The sequence below is a fragment of the Nuphar pumila genome, chromosome 6 (assembly GCF_984573655.1).
Source record: "Nuphar pumila chromosome 6, dmNupPumi1.hap1.1, whole genome shotgun sequence".
Lineage (NCBI taxonomy): Eukaryota > Viridiplantae > Streptophyta > Magnoliopsida > Nymphaeales > Nymphaeaceae > Nuphar > Nuphar pumila.
Window position 1 is genome coordinate 96,036,835 of NC_143254.1, and position 17,316 is coordinate 96,054,150.

The 17,316-nt window shown below is 41.0% G+C and overlaps 1 protein-coding gene across 2 annotated transcripts; it reads right to left on the reverse strand.

Moving 5' to 3' along the window:
* Positions 1-2,493: 2,493 nt before the first annotated feature.
* On the reverse strand, positions 2,494-16,086 carry LOC149835283 (ras-related protein RHN1-like). Of its 2 annotated transcripts, none has more exons than XM_090010485.1 (8): positions 15,926-16,086; positions 15,654-15,712; positions 14,643-14,720; positions 14,393-14,566; positions 10,418-10,466; positions 9,367-9,440; positions 8,490-8,583; positions 2,494-2,816 (listed from the first exon to the last, which is right to left on the reverse strand). In XM_090010485.1, exons 2-8 carry the CDS (start codon positions 15,690-15,692, stop codon positions 2,713-2,715), a joined length of 612 nt encoding a protein of 203 aa, XP_089866611.1. In that variant the 5' UTR covers positions 15,693-15,712; positions 15,926-16,086; the 3' UTR covers positions 2,494-2,712. The 2 variants fall into 2 exon arrangements, with proteins under 2 accessions (XP_089866611.1, XP_089866612.1); XM_090010486.1 differs by having other exon boundaries at positions 14,393-14,560; positions 15,926-16,083.
* Positions 16,087-17,316: the final 1,230 nt, after the last annotated feature.

The following is a 17,316-nucleotide window of genomic DNA, read 5'->3' on the forward strand; positions in this document are numbered from 1 at the left end:
GATACTGAGGATGAAATTGCAGGTGCCAAAAGTCATCAAGATGCTGACTTGTTGGTCGAAGACGATCGATCTAGCTACAGAATACCAAGAACTCGAGCAGTCTCTGCTGCTAATCATGAGAGGCCGGCAGACCATGATAGTAGTAACACTGTCAATGACAAGGCCCCTAAGCCAAAATCCGTGAGGAGGCGACGCGCACAACCAGTACACACCAATGTTGATAAAAATGATGATTCTCCTGCCCGGCATGGACATGAGAATGGCCATCTTGTTGATGGCAAACCAAGAAGGCGTGGAAGACGGGTTCAGCATTATGATGATGATGGTGGTGGTGACGACGAGGAAAAGATCATGGATGAGCTCTTGATAATACACTACAGTAGGAAACATACCCCTCAAGTGGGGACTAGGCACCCTCATCGCCATGTTGATGATGGTGATGGCGCCACATTGGGCTCGGCAACACATTCGGCATTGGAATCGAGTCATGCTCCTAACAGGGTTGTTTCACTTCCTCCTGAGCAATCAAAGCCTGAAGAAAATTGTGTTAAAGGACCTGCTCGTGCAGCTTCGATGCAGCCAGACTTGGGGAATGTCAATGGACTGCGTGTTCATCCTAAGCTCCCAGATTATGATGATCTGGCTGTTCGATTTGCAGCCATGAGGAGGGCAAGCAATGGCTAAGGGGTCATTCGATGCACAATCGATCGGTTTCCACGGTTAGCTTCTGATCAGGGAAGGTAATAATGGGTAAGGTTCTTTGTAGGGAATTAGATTGTTTCTTCTACAATTTAATGCTCTGTTGATAATAAGCCTCTTTTCATCATTTGTTTCGCTGGTCTCAGCTGTGTATTCCACATTTTTGTCATGTCACTAAATAGAATAGAGCAGCTACATGTATTACACTTCGTTGGATCAAATTTCTGGTATGGACAATGATACAATCAAGGCTCTCTATACAAGTCATGGGAAACCAAAGAGACGATGTTTCTTGAATCATGGGAGTTGCTCATGACTCGATTTGGGTAACCCTATGGGCTCGTAAATTAGGCTGGAGAGCGCAAGTCTGTTTAACCAGCTTCTTATGTCTTTTTTTTTTTTCGGATTTATAACCCTAAGAAACTGCACCTACCTGGTAGTGCTGGCTCAGCCTGCCATACCTACAGTCATCGTACCCACAGGGCAAAACTCCGAGGCTAGGACCCCATCCCTAGGGCCTACGCTGAGAGTCAGCTTGTACAGAGAGGAGACACCCATGAGAACCAAACCTTGACCACCTTCTAGTGTCCAAGGCCCCACCCCACTGCGCCAACCCCCCTTGGGGCTAATGAGCTCGTTATGTCTTAATAAAGCCAAGCCTGAGCAAGAGATGCCCGGTGGGACTGTTGAGCTTGCTTGGCTCATCATGAACTCGTCAGGCTTTCAGCTCGTTACCAGTCTGTGTGCTAAATTCTCAAGGGGTTGGATTTTATGACTGCTTGAAACGTTGCAATTCCTTCAGATGAAAGGCACCAGAGGGAACCTTCATAGTTGTTATCTTGGATTCTTTTTCCCATTACCTACGGTTTGATGAATGGATGGGGCTTGGATCTTAGACTCGACACCATTTTCAAACGCCTACGAACCATGCTAATCATCATTAATCTTAGATTCTCGTTGCAGGTTAGGGACGTAAATGGATTGGATTTTATCTAATATCCAACCAAATCCAAACTCCATTTAGTTGAATTTGGAAAGCCAAAACCATGTCCTACTATAATCGGTTGCAGGCATGGTTTTGATTTTTTGCTACTCAATCTCATGAATATTCGCATTGGATGGATATCTGAATCTGTTTACATCAAAAAAAAAAAAAACAGAATTTGTATGAGATTTTCACCATCCAAATCTGAATCTGAATTTGAATCCATTTAACCAATATCCAGTTAGTCAGATATGGTATTGACTACATCTGTCCCAATTCCGATCCTTTTACATCCCTATTGCAGGGGTGGAAATTGGGCCAGCCCAACCCAACCAGGTACTCATTACACAGATCAGGCTCCAACCCCGATCCACTGATAGTCTGGCCCGACCCTCAGGTCATATCTGGCACTCCTTCAGTCAGGTCAGACCAATAGAACTTATGCCCAAGTTTGCCGGGGACAAGACCTTTTATTTTTTCAACCCAGTCCCAAACCAAGCCTACTGTATATTCCGACTGAGTCAGGCATGGGTCTTATTGTGATTCAGGCAACACACGTAGCCAGGTTAGCCCAAACCCATCCCTTCCCGGATGGGTACCGTCAGGTATCCGGTGGCTGGCCCATTCAGGGGCAGGTACCCGACCCGCTACCCACCCCTATCTGGCTAAACGTTTGTGAAATAATCAGTAGGTGGGTGGTCAAGTTTACTAAGTTTCCTGATTCAATCTCCACCATCAATTCCCGGATGAAACTGGAAATTGGGATGCTGAGCTTCTGAACCAATTTCACCAAATCAGAAAACACCGCATCAAGAAATGAAGGTATAGATTATATACAAGATCAAGTGTTCAACCATCAAGGAGCCAAATGCGCCATCCGTTACAAAGAACACTGGCTGAGTAGCCCACCCATACCTGGACCCGAACAAAGAATAATGTGGCAACCATGTCACTTTCACGTCTGCAACAGAACAGGATTCGGCTTATTAATAAGAGCCATGCACAAAATTACATAATTGGTGGATCACTCAGCAACAGAACAGTCTCCTCCTCCCTTCTTGTGGTTGATTGTGCAGCTTCATCCCGCCCCGTTTCAAGAGAGAAGCCTTTGTGGCCTTTGTGAGGCGCTTCGCTGTGAAGAAGCATAGACAAAGAAGTGGTTAAGATGATGCATCCAAACATTAAACTTACTCCAGCTGTTAGACCCTCACTAAACGGAGTGCAGCGCACGCGGCATGTGCGGCATGCGCGCGGCATGTGCGGCATGCGCGCGGCATGTGCAGCATGCGCGGGCGGGCGGCATGCGCAGTGCGACGGGCGCGGCGTGCATAATGCAGATTACGAGGCGTGGCATTCGAATGACTGGTGGTGTGCGGCGAAGAGGCGCTTGCACTTGCTAAGAGGTGTGACCCAAGTGACTATTGGTGGCAAAGGGGTGTGAAGACACCTGTGTTCGCTAAAGGGTGCGACCCAAAGGATGCGTTGATTGGCATGTCCTTTGAAAGCTATAAAGATGTAATGTCTAGGCATTGCAAGGGATGCAAGCCAGACCAGTGTGATTGTATTTTATGTGAATAATACAAGTGTGGGTAATTGTTTACATTCGGCTTGTGTCAAAGAAAGACTTTCGTTGCTGTGAGGCTGAACGAGGTCGGGGCGATCTCGTGCCGGCACAAGGCTAACTTCAAAGGCGAAGTTTAAGCTTGTGACAAGTGGTATCAGAGTCAGGTTTTGCCTATCATGTCTGATAAGACTGCGGAAAGGATAGGACTCCTGGAGGAGCGACTGGATGCATGGGGCACTCAGTTGACGCTGTTGGAGACCCGAGTTACTGAATTTGATGTCTGCATGAGATCTTGGGAGGAAAGATTCGAGAAGTCTCACGGGGAGCCTTCATTTATCACCATGATTCAGAGCGATGTCAAGTCCCTGGGGGATGAGGTAGGCCTTTTAAAATTGGCGCTACTTAGTAATTCGGCTGACACTGAGATGAGAAAGATCAAAGTGCCAGAACCTAAGGCATTTACTGGTGTGCGTAATGCCAAGGAGTTGGAGAACTTCTTGTAGAATATGGACCATTACTTCAAGAATATCAAGACACCGGACGCTGAGAAGGTTGCTATGACCAGCATGTACCTGACTGAGGATGCTAAACTTTGGTGGCGCACTCGGTCTGGGAAAACTGGACGTCCAACTATTGCCTCATGGGAGGACCTTGTTCGGGAAATGAAAGAGCAGTTTCTGCCTAGCAATATTGCGTGGGTGGCAAGGAATGCTTTGAGGAACTTGAAGCAGGTTGGTTCTGTTCGGGAATACGTCAAACAATTCTCTTCGCTCATGCTTGATGTCAAGAATATGTCCGAGAAAGACAAACTCTTCAACTTCATGTCTGGGCTGCAGGCTTGGGCTCAGACTGAGTTGAGGAGATAGGGAGTGAAAGATCTCCAGGCGGCAGTAGCAGCGGTTGATGCGCTCGTTGACTACAAGTTGGCATCTTCTGGTTCGAATGATCAAGATGTCAAGGGCAAGTCAAAGGAAAATGGCAAAGGTAAGGGCAAGATTGAAAAGAAGCCCAAAGAGGATGCAGGCTTTAAAAAGACGGATAAAGGCGGGAAGAAAGCTTCTGGCTGCTACATCTGTGAAGGGCCTCACTTTGCTCAGGATTGCCCAAAGAAAGAGAAGCTAAATGCTTTGGTGGGTGAGGAAGGACCCACAAAGCAAGTCCGTGTGAATCCTCTCCAACTTCTCAATACGTTGAGAAAGGAGACTGTGCGAAATGAGTTAATCTATGTGGAGGCAAAGATTAATGGAAAACCAGTAAAGGCTATGGTCGATACTGGGGCGACCCATAACTTCATTTCTGCAGAAGAGGTGAAGGCGTTCGGCTTGCCGTTGTCCAAGGACGGAAGTCGAGTGAAGGCAGTTAACACCTAAGCATTGCAGATTGGTGGCATTGCCCATGTCCAACTGCAAGTTGGGGAATGGGTTGGCAGTTGCAGTCTGATGGCAATGCAACTGGATGACTTTCAGGTTATACTGGGGATGAAATTCTTGGTAAAGAATGCGGTCATTGTTATGCCACATCTAAAGAGCATCCTCATCACAGGGACGGGGGTGCCTTGTTTTGTTCGGGGCTTGGAAGAAAATTTAGTTGTGAGCTTGGTGTCGGCTTTACAACTCAGGGATGGAATCCGAAAAGGGCTTCCTACCTATGTTGCAACCTTGATAGAAGATGGCGGATCGAATGGTGCAGAGCAATCGAGAGAAGTGAATGATATTCTGCGGGACTATGCAGATGTGATGCCGGATGAGTTGCCAAAGAAGCTTCCCAAAAAGCGAGATATCGACCACTTGATCGATTTGGTTCCAGGGACACTTCCACCAGCCCAGATGCCTTACAAGATGCCTCCTCCACATTTGGCTGAGTTGCGACGACAACTCAATCAATTGCTTGATTCTGGATTTTTAAGGCCAAGCAAGGCACTATATGGGGCGCCTGTGTTGTTCTAGAAGAAGCAAGATGGATCCCTTCGGATGTGCGTAGATTATTGTGCTCTTAATAAGGTAACCATCAAAAACAAGTATCCGGTGCCTAACGTTGAAGATCTGTTTGATCGATTGGGGAAGGCACGATACTTCTCAAAGATGGACCTGCGATCGGGATATTATCAAGTCAGGATAGCTGAGGGTGATGAACCAAAGACTACCTGTGTGACTCGGTATGGGTCTTTTGAGTTCCTTGTAATGCCCTTTGGGCTAACAAATGCTCCTGCAACTTTCTGCACTCTAATGAACAATGTCTTTCGGAAGTACCTTGATTTGTTCGTAGTAGTGTATCTTGATGATATTGTGGTTTATAGCCAATCTCTTGAGGAGCATAAGATGCACTTGAAAATAGTTTTGACCAAACTGCGGGAGAATGAACTCTATCTCAAGCGAGAGAAATGTGAGTTTGCAAGGAAGAAAATTCACTTCCTTGGGCACATTATCGGAGAAGGCACAATAAAGATGGATCCACGGAAGATTCAGGCCATTATGGACTGGCCAGAACCAAAGAAGGTCTCGAAGCTGCGGTCGTTTCTTGGCCTTACGAACTACTATCGTAAGTTCGTGAAGAGTTACTCTAAAAAGACGGTGGCGCTTACTGAGTTGCTCAGAAAAGACAAGACCTGGGATTGGTCTGCTGAATGCCAGGAGGCATTCACTAAATTGAAGAGGGTGGTAACATCAGAACCCATCCTTCGTCTGTCGGTTTTTGAGAAGGCATTTGAAGTCCATACCGATGCATCAGACTTTGCAATAGGAGGGGTGCTGGTTCAAGAGGGACACCCAGTTGCCTTTGAAAGTCGGAAACTCAATGATACAGAGAGAAGGTACTTTGTTCATGAGAAGGAGATGACGGCGGTGGTACATTGCCTACGAACATGGAGGCACTACTTGTTGGGCTCCAAGTTCATAGTTCGGACAAACGATGTTGCTACAAGTTGCTTTGCGACTCAAAAGAAGTTGACGCCTAAACAGGCTAGGTGGCAAGACTTCTTGGCAGAGTTTGACTTTGAGTTGCAGTATAAGCCAGGAAAGGAAAACTTGGTTGCTGATGCCTTAAGCCGCAAGGAGGAACCTGAGGTGGTTGTTGTTTCAATCACGCAAGTATCTGGAGATATCTTGCAGAGTTTAAAGGAAGAAACTCAAAAGGATCCAGTCACTATCCGTTTGTTGAAGCAAGTGGAAGAGGGGGTGACAAGGCAATTTTGGATAGAGGATGGTGTTCTCTATGCTAAAGGAAGGCGACCCCTATGTGCCTAACGGTGGCGGCTTGCGGAAGCTGTTACTAAGGGAGGCACATGATACCCCATGGGCGGGGCATCCGGGACAGGAGCGCACGATGGCACTCCTATCATCCAGTTACTACTGGCCGCGGATGGAAGAAGACACTGACTTATATGTCAGAACTTGTCTTGTATGTCAGCAAGACAAGACGGAGAGGAAAAAAGTTGCTGGGTTGCTGGAGCCCCTACCGACGCCGACCAGACCATGGGAAAGCATATCGATGGACTTCATCTCTGGATTGCCCAAGGTGGAAGGGTTTATATCGATTATGATCGTGGTGGACAGGTTTTCGAAGTATGCAACGTTCATTCCTGCTCTAAAGGAATATACAACGGAGATTACTGCACAATTGTTTTTAAAACAGATTATGAAGTATTGGGGATTGTCGCTGAACATTGTGAGTAATCGTGACGTACGATTCACTGGAAAGTTTTGGACCACCTTGTTCGAGTTGATGGGCTCTACGCTCAACCTCTCGACAAGCAATCATCCACAAACAGATGGTCAGACGGAACACGTTAATGCTTTGTTGGAGGAATATCTCAGGCATTACGTGCTGGCCAACCAGCAAAACTTGGTGGATTTGCTGGATATTGCGCAATTCTGCTACAATCTGCAACAGACCTCGACGACGGGTCAGAGTCCCTTTGAGTTGGCAACGGGGCAACAACCCTTCACTCCACATGAGGTAGTGAAGCAGAAGGACCAAGGTCGTTGTCCTGCGGCATACCGGTTCGCAAGAACACGACATGAGAGGATAGAAGAGGCACAGGATTGTTTGGAAAGGGCCAAGAGGCAGATGAAAAAGTGGACATACGAGAAGCGTCGACCACTTGAGTTCCAAGTTAGGGATAGAGTATGGCTGAAACTCACTCCCCAGATATGGAAAAAGATCATAAGGAAGACAACGCATAAGGGACTCATTCCTCGGTGTGACAGACCTTTTAAGGTGACAAAATGGATTGGACGCTCAACTTATAGGTTGGAACTTCCAAAAAGAATTAAGGTACATCCAGTGTTCAACGTTAGTTTCCTCAATGAGTACCATGAAGACTTGGAGGAACCCTCGCGGATGGTGCCACGGTGTGCTCCACCAAACATACGAACACAATTTCAGAAGCAAGCTGAGTTCATCATGGACCGAAGGGTGGAGGGCCAAAGCAAGAAGAACCAGAGGACCTACTTCCTAGTCAAATGGAAAGGACTGCTAATAGAGGAAGCAACGTGGGAGAAGGACACAACTTTATGGCAATTTGAGGATTTGATCCAAGCCTTCTTAAAGAAGATGAACCCGACGAGGACGTCAGATTCATCTGGTGGGGAAAGCCTGTTAGACCCTCACTAAACGGAGTGCAGCGCACGCGGCATGCACGCGACATGCATGCGGCATGCGCGGCATGTGCAGCATGTGCAGCATGCGCGGGCGGGCGGCATGCGCAGTGTGACGGGCGCGGCGTGCATAATGCGGATTACAAGGCGGCATGCGAAACGAGGCGTGGCATTCGAATGACTGGTGGCATGCGGCGAGGAGGCGCCTGCACTTGCCAAGAGGTGTGACCCAAGTGACTGTTGGTGGCAAAGGGGTGTGAAGACACCTGTGTTCGCTGAAGGGTGCGACCCAAATGATGCGTTGATTGGCATGTCCCTTGAAAGCTATAAAGATGTAATGTCTGGGCATTGCAAGAGATGCAAGCCAGACCAGTGTGATTGTATTTTATGTGAATAATACAAGTGTGGGTAATTGTTTACAGTCGGCTTGTGTCAAAGAAAGACTTCTGTTGCTGTGAAGCTGAACGAGGTCGGGGCGATCTCGTGTCGGCACAAGGCTAACTTCAAAGGCGAAGTTTAAGCTTGTGACACCAGCCAAGGTCCAACTGAAGTAAAAAAAATACAAAATAAAATAAAAAATAAAAAAAGAGGTGATGAAAGCTAGATTTTTGCCAGAAATTTCGAACACCGATGGGGAGATTTTTACCTATCTCATAAAAGAGCTCATTTACGTTCTGTGCAGTCTTTGCAGACGTTTCAATGAAAAACATCCCATTTTCTTGAGCATATGCTTCACCATCCTGCAACAGTTACAAGTTGCCATTATCTGGAGATGATAAAGATGCAAAAATCTAAGCATTATCCCGTTTTATCAAGAAATAGCTCACCCACATCAGCATGAATCGTTAGTCTTCTCATACATTAGAAATATAGAAGGAATTATCACATGCTACAGAAACATTCACTATGAACCGGTGTGTGCATGTGCCTGTGTGTGAAGATGTGTGACTGCATAATATAGGTACTTTAAAACGCCTGAGCATACTCATGTTGGCGCTGCTAATTCTGGATGCTGGCGCTGGGTGCTTTTGGGCACTTCTGAATATATACTGTACATGCACAGAATATACTTTTATGCCGTTACATATTTTATTAGAATATGTTGTTATAGATAATGTTGCTAAACTTGTTGTGGAACATGTTTAGATCCACAACTAAATTTATAAAGAGCAGTCAATGAACTGAAGCTTGGTATCCATGTCACCAAGTGTCAGGCGCAAACAACACTGGCTGGTAAAAGCGCCCATGTCACAAAGGCTGAGAGTTGGGACTTCTTTAGCCATAGGCTCATCTATGACAGCATTCATTGTATTTATATCCCATTTATTTTGTGAATGTATCACAAATAGAGTATGATAATAAACCTTCATTTATCTAACATGAACAAATTAAAAAACCCTATCATTCAAAATGAAGTAGCTATCAGAACAAAATTTCTCTATCTTAAAAGTTCAGGTGAAACAGCTGGGTAACAGCGATGAACAACTAAACAGAATAAAAGCCTGCATAGGTTTTAGTGATACCTCACTAGTCACATTTCTTTTTGTCTCCAGGTCTGCTTTATTTGCCACTAATACCATCACTAAATTTGGATTACCTACAAAAGGTACAGGTGTCAATTACCAAAACATGATGTAAAAAAATGAAGATTCATGCCCCACTAAGAGTATGATAAGCTTAAGCCCACTATGCATATGAACACCTGATGCTCAATACTAAACGCATTTGGTCAAGTAAAATTAATCAACTCTGGACCATACATAGAATCAGTGATTTTGTAATAGACTAGCAATTAAATAGCCATCTTATAAAACTCTATACAAATGCATGAAGCAAGAGCAGACAATAGCAAAACCATGTCACCTAGCAATAACATGGAAAACACAACCAGGATCCAAGTTGTTTGAGTCCATGCATTGTTCTCCCATATGAGGAAAAGAAGCCAACACTTTGTTTAATAAGAATGGGCCATAAGGCCCATAACATGAAGAAAACCCCCTTGCCCTCTTCCTTTTGCCAGAAGACATATGCATGAAGTTTGATAGACAATGAAAAAGAAGAGAGAAAATAGAGGACAATAGGGGATGGAAAAATAAGAGTTACATTTCTCAAAAGACTAGCAAACTTCAAATTTTTGGGAAGCAAACAAATTTCATCTGCGATGATCTTTCACATAGATATTAGTTAAATGTAATTACTGTGAAAGAAATGGGCTGATCAATGTAAAGGTTCCATAAACAAGGACACTAGAAAATCTTTTCAGTAGATAAATTCAACTAGTGTCATTTACTCTTAGTTATCAAATAAATTTTGAATTTTTTATTACTAGGATAGTTAAATTGCTATTTTCCAAATTCATTGACAGATGGATGTGTATCATGAAAAGATATCAGTTGGTCAAATGAAGCAACTCATCTACTATCAATAACAAAAAACTTCAAACTGGTTAATCAAGCCAGTGCATCAATTGCAAACATCAAAATATTGTTATGCCATATGATCATTGATTTAGGTTAGCATAGACAAATTGGATAGATAGGTTCCTTCTGAAAAATGAAGATTCATATGAAACACCTTGTCTTTGTAGTTCTTGAACCCATTTTTTAGCTCGAACAAATGAGTCCTGTAAGAAGAAAAGATTAACCATCAAAATTTGTTTAATAATCTTTATTAGACAACATGAAGAAGCAAGCATGGAAATAATAAAAGGATGAAACTTGTGGAAGAGTTACAGGTGAAAAAATATAACTCGCATGGTACTAAAAATTTATGCATATTGTATATAATGTTCAAATGTTTTTGCATTGCATGTTCATTCTTCATGGATAAATTGTCTGACCAAATTATGCTCCCCCATCACATTAATGCAATGAGACAACATCTACATAGGAAAACAGTGAGCTCATATAAATTGGCATTTTGTGGCAATATATGACAACTACATCACTAATGGCAGAATCAGGCCTTCTCTAATTGCTATGAGGCAGGGAAGTGCTATTGAGGGTGATGACAGGGTAACCAGGTTAACCACAATACTAAGACATTGCATTACATTAGTAAATGTGGAAATTCTCTTAAGGAGAATGGTGATCTAGGCTTTAAGGAATCTGCCTTGAGAACAACCAAATTATCCATGGCAGTATTCAACTTCATTTGGTGACTCAATGACTTAGATAACTCCATGTTTTCAGCCTCTTCATTCCTCCCTGTAATGAAAGATCAGCAGAATACTCAAGTAGGAAGGCCTCAATTTTTCACTTGGATCTACAAGAGGTGACTTCTTCCTAAGATATCAAAATATGGTTTGATGCCCAGATGATTGAATTTATTACAGATAGATCCAACAGGCATATGAGTCCATGAAGAAGACACACGTACAGCTTATATACCTTGTGAACATCTAATCCAAATTTTGTAGCTACCACCTCTATTTTGGAAACATTCTATGCAGACCTTTAGTTGGTTTATGTAAAAAGTCGATGCATGAGTTTGTGGATTTGCCTGAAGTTTGAGAAGTAGGAGTGGTTCTCGGCTCATTGGATAGGCTCAATATGTTCTAGAGTGAATAGTGATCCATCTAGACCCAAAATGTCCTTTTGCTAGATGAAACCAAGGTTGTCTATAGTCTATATCCTATTGTACGATACGATAGGGTACGATACACACTCATATCGCGATACGAGTACGTATCGTATGCACCGTACAATACTAACCTATATCATCTGATACGGGTGTGTCACACTTAAAAACGGCCGAAAAGTAAATTTTCATTTTTTGGGGTTTAAATAACTCTTGAGGGCTGACTCCCTCATTTGTGTAAAGGCCATTACATAGGTATCTATGCACCCTAGGACTCATGAGAGCGATTTGGGGACCGATCAGTGTGCAAGGGAAAGGGCTTTTGCGATTTCATCAAGTAAAAGTGCATTTCCACCATTTTTTCATTCAAGGAAGTGGGTTAAGGTAAAAAACCCTATTATTTGCTTCTTATTGAGTTTTTTTGGGGGGAAATGACATCAAATGATCCGGCATGGCAATGGGGCACTCGAATAATGAGTGAAAACTAGTTGAAAATCGAGTGCAACTGTTGTCATACTGTTATTTTGGGTGGTATCTCTCGGTTGAAGCATCATTTAGCTGAGACACATCTAAATGTTGTGGCATGAACGTCAAGGACTCTGTCGGATGCTGTGAAATGGCAATGCCAACAATTACTTACTAGTTTGATAGAAAAAAGACAAGAAAAAGATATGAGTGAGGCAGAAATGGGTTATGTTTTTGCTAGGTTTGAAAGTGATGTTTCAAACCTAAGAGCTTTTACTATTCGCATCATAAGTTAAACATGCAGTGCAAGTTGATGCGAAAGAAATTCGAGTGTTTTTGAGGAGATTCATACAAAGCAAAGAAACATATTAGAGCACAAAAGGCTCAATGACATCATGTACGTTCGCTACAACCTACGACTGAGGCAAAGGTAATTTTAAAATTATAAAGTTTATTTGTCATATTCATGCGTTATTTAATAATTTTTTTATGCATATAAAATTCAACTAATTTTAAATTTTTATGTTATCCTTTTAGGTAAATACAAAAGTTGTCATCAAGGAGGCAAAAGAATAGTTTCATCCCATCAGTTTAGAGAACTTCGATGTATTGGATGAATAGGTTTAAGAAGAAGCAGACCTCCTAAATGAAGAGGGCATTCAATGAATAAACATGGAGGGAGCTCAAGACGTAGATGACGAAGACCCCATGTATATTGGAGATGATTTGAATGTCCAAGAAGGAGATGAAGAAAAAGAATAAGATTATGATGATAATGATTATTGATGGTATACTTTTTAAAAATTTGGGTATGTATTGTAATTTGTAATTGTTAAGTATTCATAAACTTGGTTTTTTTGCTTTTTGATGAATCTTTGTGACATGCTTTTTATTAAAGATATTACTATTTTGTGATTTGATGATTGATGATGTCTTATGTATCTCATAGAGACATAAATGTTTCACATGTGATTTTGTGGTTGCATTTTATGCATTTCATCATTGTTTTTTGTGTTATTATTTTTTAGAATTTTTGCTATTTTTTTTTTACAATTTTTTTTAAGATTTTTTAAGTCTTTTTCTTCAAAATTTATGATTTTTTACGATATGATACATGTCTTATTTTGGGCCCGAATGATACGGGTTACGATACGATACATACGACCTTGGATGAAACTGATATTATTATTATTATTATTATTAGGGAAACAGGTGAAACATTTTCTACCATCTAGAGGATAGAAATTTAGTTGCTTGGATTGGGAACCTAGATGATATACTTTTACAGTGTATCTTTAGTTCAGTCAAGGAAAGAAATCCAGTTATCTTTCATGATTCATGTGCAGCCCTAATCATCAATTTCTAGCTACAGGTGACTCTTGTTGATTCATAGAAAATCTATGCTTCATCAGAAGATAAAACAATAATGTACACTAACGGATTGCAGTTTACTTAAATGGTTTTGAATTTTCTTAACAACAATTTAGTTCATAAATTTAGATCAGTCAATCAAGGATGAGGAGCTTGTAGAATAGATGGATCATGGATCTTAAAGCATAACCAAGTGCAAGAAATATTAGATGGATTTAATTCTATAGGTTGTCACTGTGCTTAAGAACCCTGAATGGGATACAAACTTTTCACCTGAACACAGTTGTAGAACTCTAAAAATCATCTGAGATGCAGTACGGGCTATTCATATTCAAATCACAATTCAAGCTTTGTTATGATAAAGAAAAATCCAGAAGATTTAAAATGGACCTTAAGAAACGGGGTTGGATGCATTGATAAGGATGGCTTCTTCACATTCACAGTAATTCTCTTCTGATTAAAATAATTTATTTTTGGCATTCAATAGATGTGAATTCATATGATAGAAAAACATGCATTGAAAAGAATGAAGACTGCAGTTGCCTGTTCAAATTGGAAATGAGAGAGAGAGAGAGATTTTGGGAGAAAAGGAAAACCAGATAAGGTTATTAGTTATACACATACACAGGGTAGCAACCTAATATTCCATCCACACCTTAGTAGTCAAAAGTGTCACATGTCGCCTAGAAGCCCAAAATAATAAATCAATTCAAAATAAAAAAATTTAAAATGACAAAAATAAGAAAATTTTGAGGATTTAAGATATTTATAAAACACTACCAAAATAAGATTATCATATTTCAGAAAGTTGAAGCACACACACACACACCCTGTTCTAGGTTCTCGATATACACCTATACGATGCTAGGACCATATCACGATGGTAGCTACATGTTTGGACCAACTAAAAATTAATCTATTTCTCATCAAGAACAACATAACTTTCAAGTCTTTTATCACTTCATATCTCTTGCAAAAAGCATATTAACAATTGAACTTAGCTATCTTCAGAAGCTCATGAGCACTTTTGAAAAGGTTGCTGTTAAAAAGGAAAATTGACCAAGACATGCCAATCGTGAATTTCAAAACAAATCTTTTCAACAGTATGCATGATATTAAGGATATGCAATTTACCATGCTTGTAATATCATAGACAACAACAGCTGCAGCTGCCCCTCGATAATACATGGGTGCCAAGCTATGATATCTTTCTTGGCCAGCAGTATCCCATATATCAAACTTGACAGTGGCTTCATTTAAAGAGAGTATTTGGGAGAAAAAAGCCGCTCCAATTGTTGATTCCTGAAACTTATCATTAAGTCAATTATCCTTCATTATGAAATGTTTGCAACCACAAAGTAACCTGGCATTAGAAATTAAGTACCTGGTAATCGAAGAACTGTCCCTTCACAAATCTCAGCACCAGACTCGTTTTTCCAGTTCCCATGTCCCCTAGGAGTACCTGGAAAATACTAATAACATATCCTGTTAAACCTTACATATTTCTGAATGCATCACCCAATCAAGTTATGATTATTAAACCACCTTCAAACAATAGTTTTGAGAACACAAAAAATCAAACGATACTTGGGATGCCACAAGCTGCTCCCCTAACCAAATAGCTGAGTCTTCATGGGCTAAAACAGTAACAGATTTTAAATCAGAAAAGACGTAGTTTTTACATTATCTGGATAATTTGATAATTTGATCACGCCAATTGGAGAACAATTTTGAAAAGCAATAATAAATTAAATCCATCTCATTGTCTTTGGTTAATTATCAGTTTTTTTCATTTAAGACAGCGATCGCATGATATGCCCAACTCGTTGGCCACATCTTTTAATCTGAGTATAATCATTCACACCTTGGGTAGATGGGAATTCAGCATATCGATCAAGTTCCAACCATCCAGTGCTAAAGGGGAATGAATAACATGTGAATAGATCGCTGTCTAAAAGATTGACTGCTCCCATCCATGAGGGCATGTGTGATGTCTGACGATTTCAGAGAATGACGGGATCTTACTCTGTTACTTTCCCACAAGAAGAATATCTTTTTCATATACATATAGTGCGATGCATTTGTTATGTTTTTTTCCTATGGAAGTTTTTCCAGTAGTTGGATGGGACACCATAATTCATGGTGAAATAACTGATAAAACACCACTGCCAAGATCTTATCAGGAAAAAAAAGTACTACCAAGATCATGAATTTGTAATATTCCAGCTTATCCTAAAAATAGGATAAATTGGGACATTTGAATTGTGCTGAGTACTGCAACGTCCCTGCTTATCCCACTGTCTATACAATCGGGCATGGAATTGCATGATCTAATGACCGAAAGCAAACTTCCAAATCAAGGATCATGAAAGAAACAATAACCAAACCTACCCACCAGCTTTGCCTGAATATTCTTGTTGCTGCTTCTCGCCATCTCAAAAACGATTTCTCCTCCTGAAAAATAAAAATAAAAATCAGAGTAGAACAAAAAGAAAGATTCAAAAAGGGAATTCCATTATCTCGAACAAGACTCGATTTAGGAGTCCCGACATTGGATTGAGGATAAAGGAGAAGCGTTGGCATCGGTGGCCACCACCCACAAAACTCAACCCACATCCTATGAATATGAGTCCTACCACTGGATTGAGGATTTAAACAAAGAATTACCTCGATTGATCGGAATGCCAAATTAAAATTCAATCAAGAAGAAGCTAATAGTTTCGCCTCACAGACCAAATTCCTGAGTCCGGATTGGATACGAGAGAGAGAGAGAGAGAGAGAGAGAGAGAGAGAGAGAGAGGATCAATGATTCGATTGGGGAAACATTTCCCGTGATAAAGCAACGAGAGAAGATTAGAAAAAAGGGTCGAGGAAAGAGAAAAAAAGAACAAAGAATAGAGAGGGTAGAAAACGTAGAGGAGAACTTGGAGGAGACCGTTAGGTTTGAAATTCGGAAAAATTGACCGGCCGATGGCCCGCTTTGAAGCAACAGAAAATAAATAAATAATCGAGTGTGAGTCGACGGAGGTAGGCTGTCAAGCGGTCCGATCAGGGTTGACCCGGACCCGCCCATATAAGTATTAACCGGGTTCGTGTTCTATCGGGTCACGAAAACAGTATCCCATACCCATACCCGGACCTGAATATTTTAAAATTTTATTTTTATCAAAAATATATATATATATAATACTCAGATCGGGTCGGGTAGTAAAAAGCATGCATGTCCCTATGACAGTGGGATGAACCCGTTTGGTTGTGGAAGGGTCGACCGAAATTGTATATGGGTTGATTGAAAACTACATCCAGGTGGTCCGGGTCTTTGTTTGTATATGGGTCTGGATCTCAATTTGAGGGGTAAGGTGGATGGATCACACGCTAGACCTTTTTACCTTGACACAACTTTAACTTTCAACTTTGAACTATTCTAATTTGATTTTTAATATTAAAATCAGATTTAAATTTAAATATATCTTTTGAAATTAAATTTGAATTTAAGTATGCAAATTAAAATTTATCTTCAAAATTAGACTACTTAATTCTCAACCAATAATGTTGGGCACTGTAAAGCTTTGGGGTTTCAAAGTAGAGCAAAGGTCATCATACCGAACGGATGGACACTAACAATGTTGAATCAAGAGAAGTGTTGGGCAGATTGACCAGCTTTTCATAGAACAATACTCGAACCAACATTTCACTTGATATTTCATCTTGAATTCAAATTCAAATTTTAATTTCAATTAACATCAAAACTTAAATTTTAATTTTAATTTTGGTTTTCAAATTTAAGAACTTAGACTTGAAATTAAATCTATATATTTGAAATAAAAATTAAAGTTACATTTTTAATTTTTAATGGAAATTCAGTTTCACCTCGCATCCCATAGGTGTCTGAATGCACTCTTTACGTGTGAGATATAAGTCTTGAGGCTTTTCTAAGCTCAAAGTGTAAAAGTGTAATTCGCAAGACAGTCAGGGTGAAACTATTTAAAACTTTGCTTTGAGTTTTTAGTGCAAATTTGATTCTCAAAAGGCAGTTTTTAGTGCAAAAATTAATAGGC

Coding starts and splice junctions, on each gene's coding strand:
- LOC149835283 (XM_090010485.1), bottom strand. CDS start 15,692: ATGGCGAGAAGCAGCAACAAGAATATTCAGGCAAAGCTG. Junction 9,441..10,417: donor TCAAGAACTACAAAGACAAG/GTGTTTCATATG, acceptor TACCTTTTGTAG/GTAATCCAAATTTAGTGATG. Junction 8,584..9,366: donor AAAGAAATGTGACTAGTGAG/GTATCACTAAAA, acceptor TAACTGTTGCAG/GATGGTGAAGCATATGCTCA.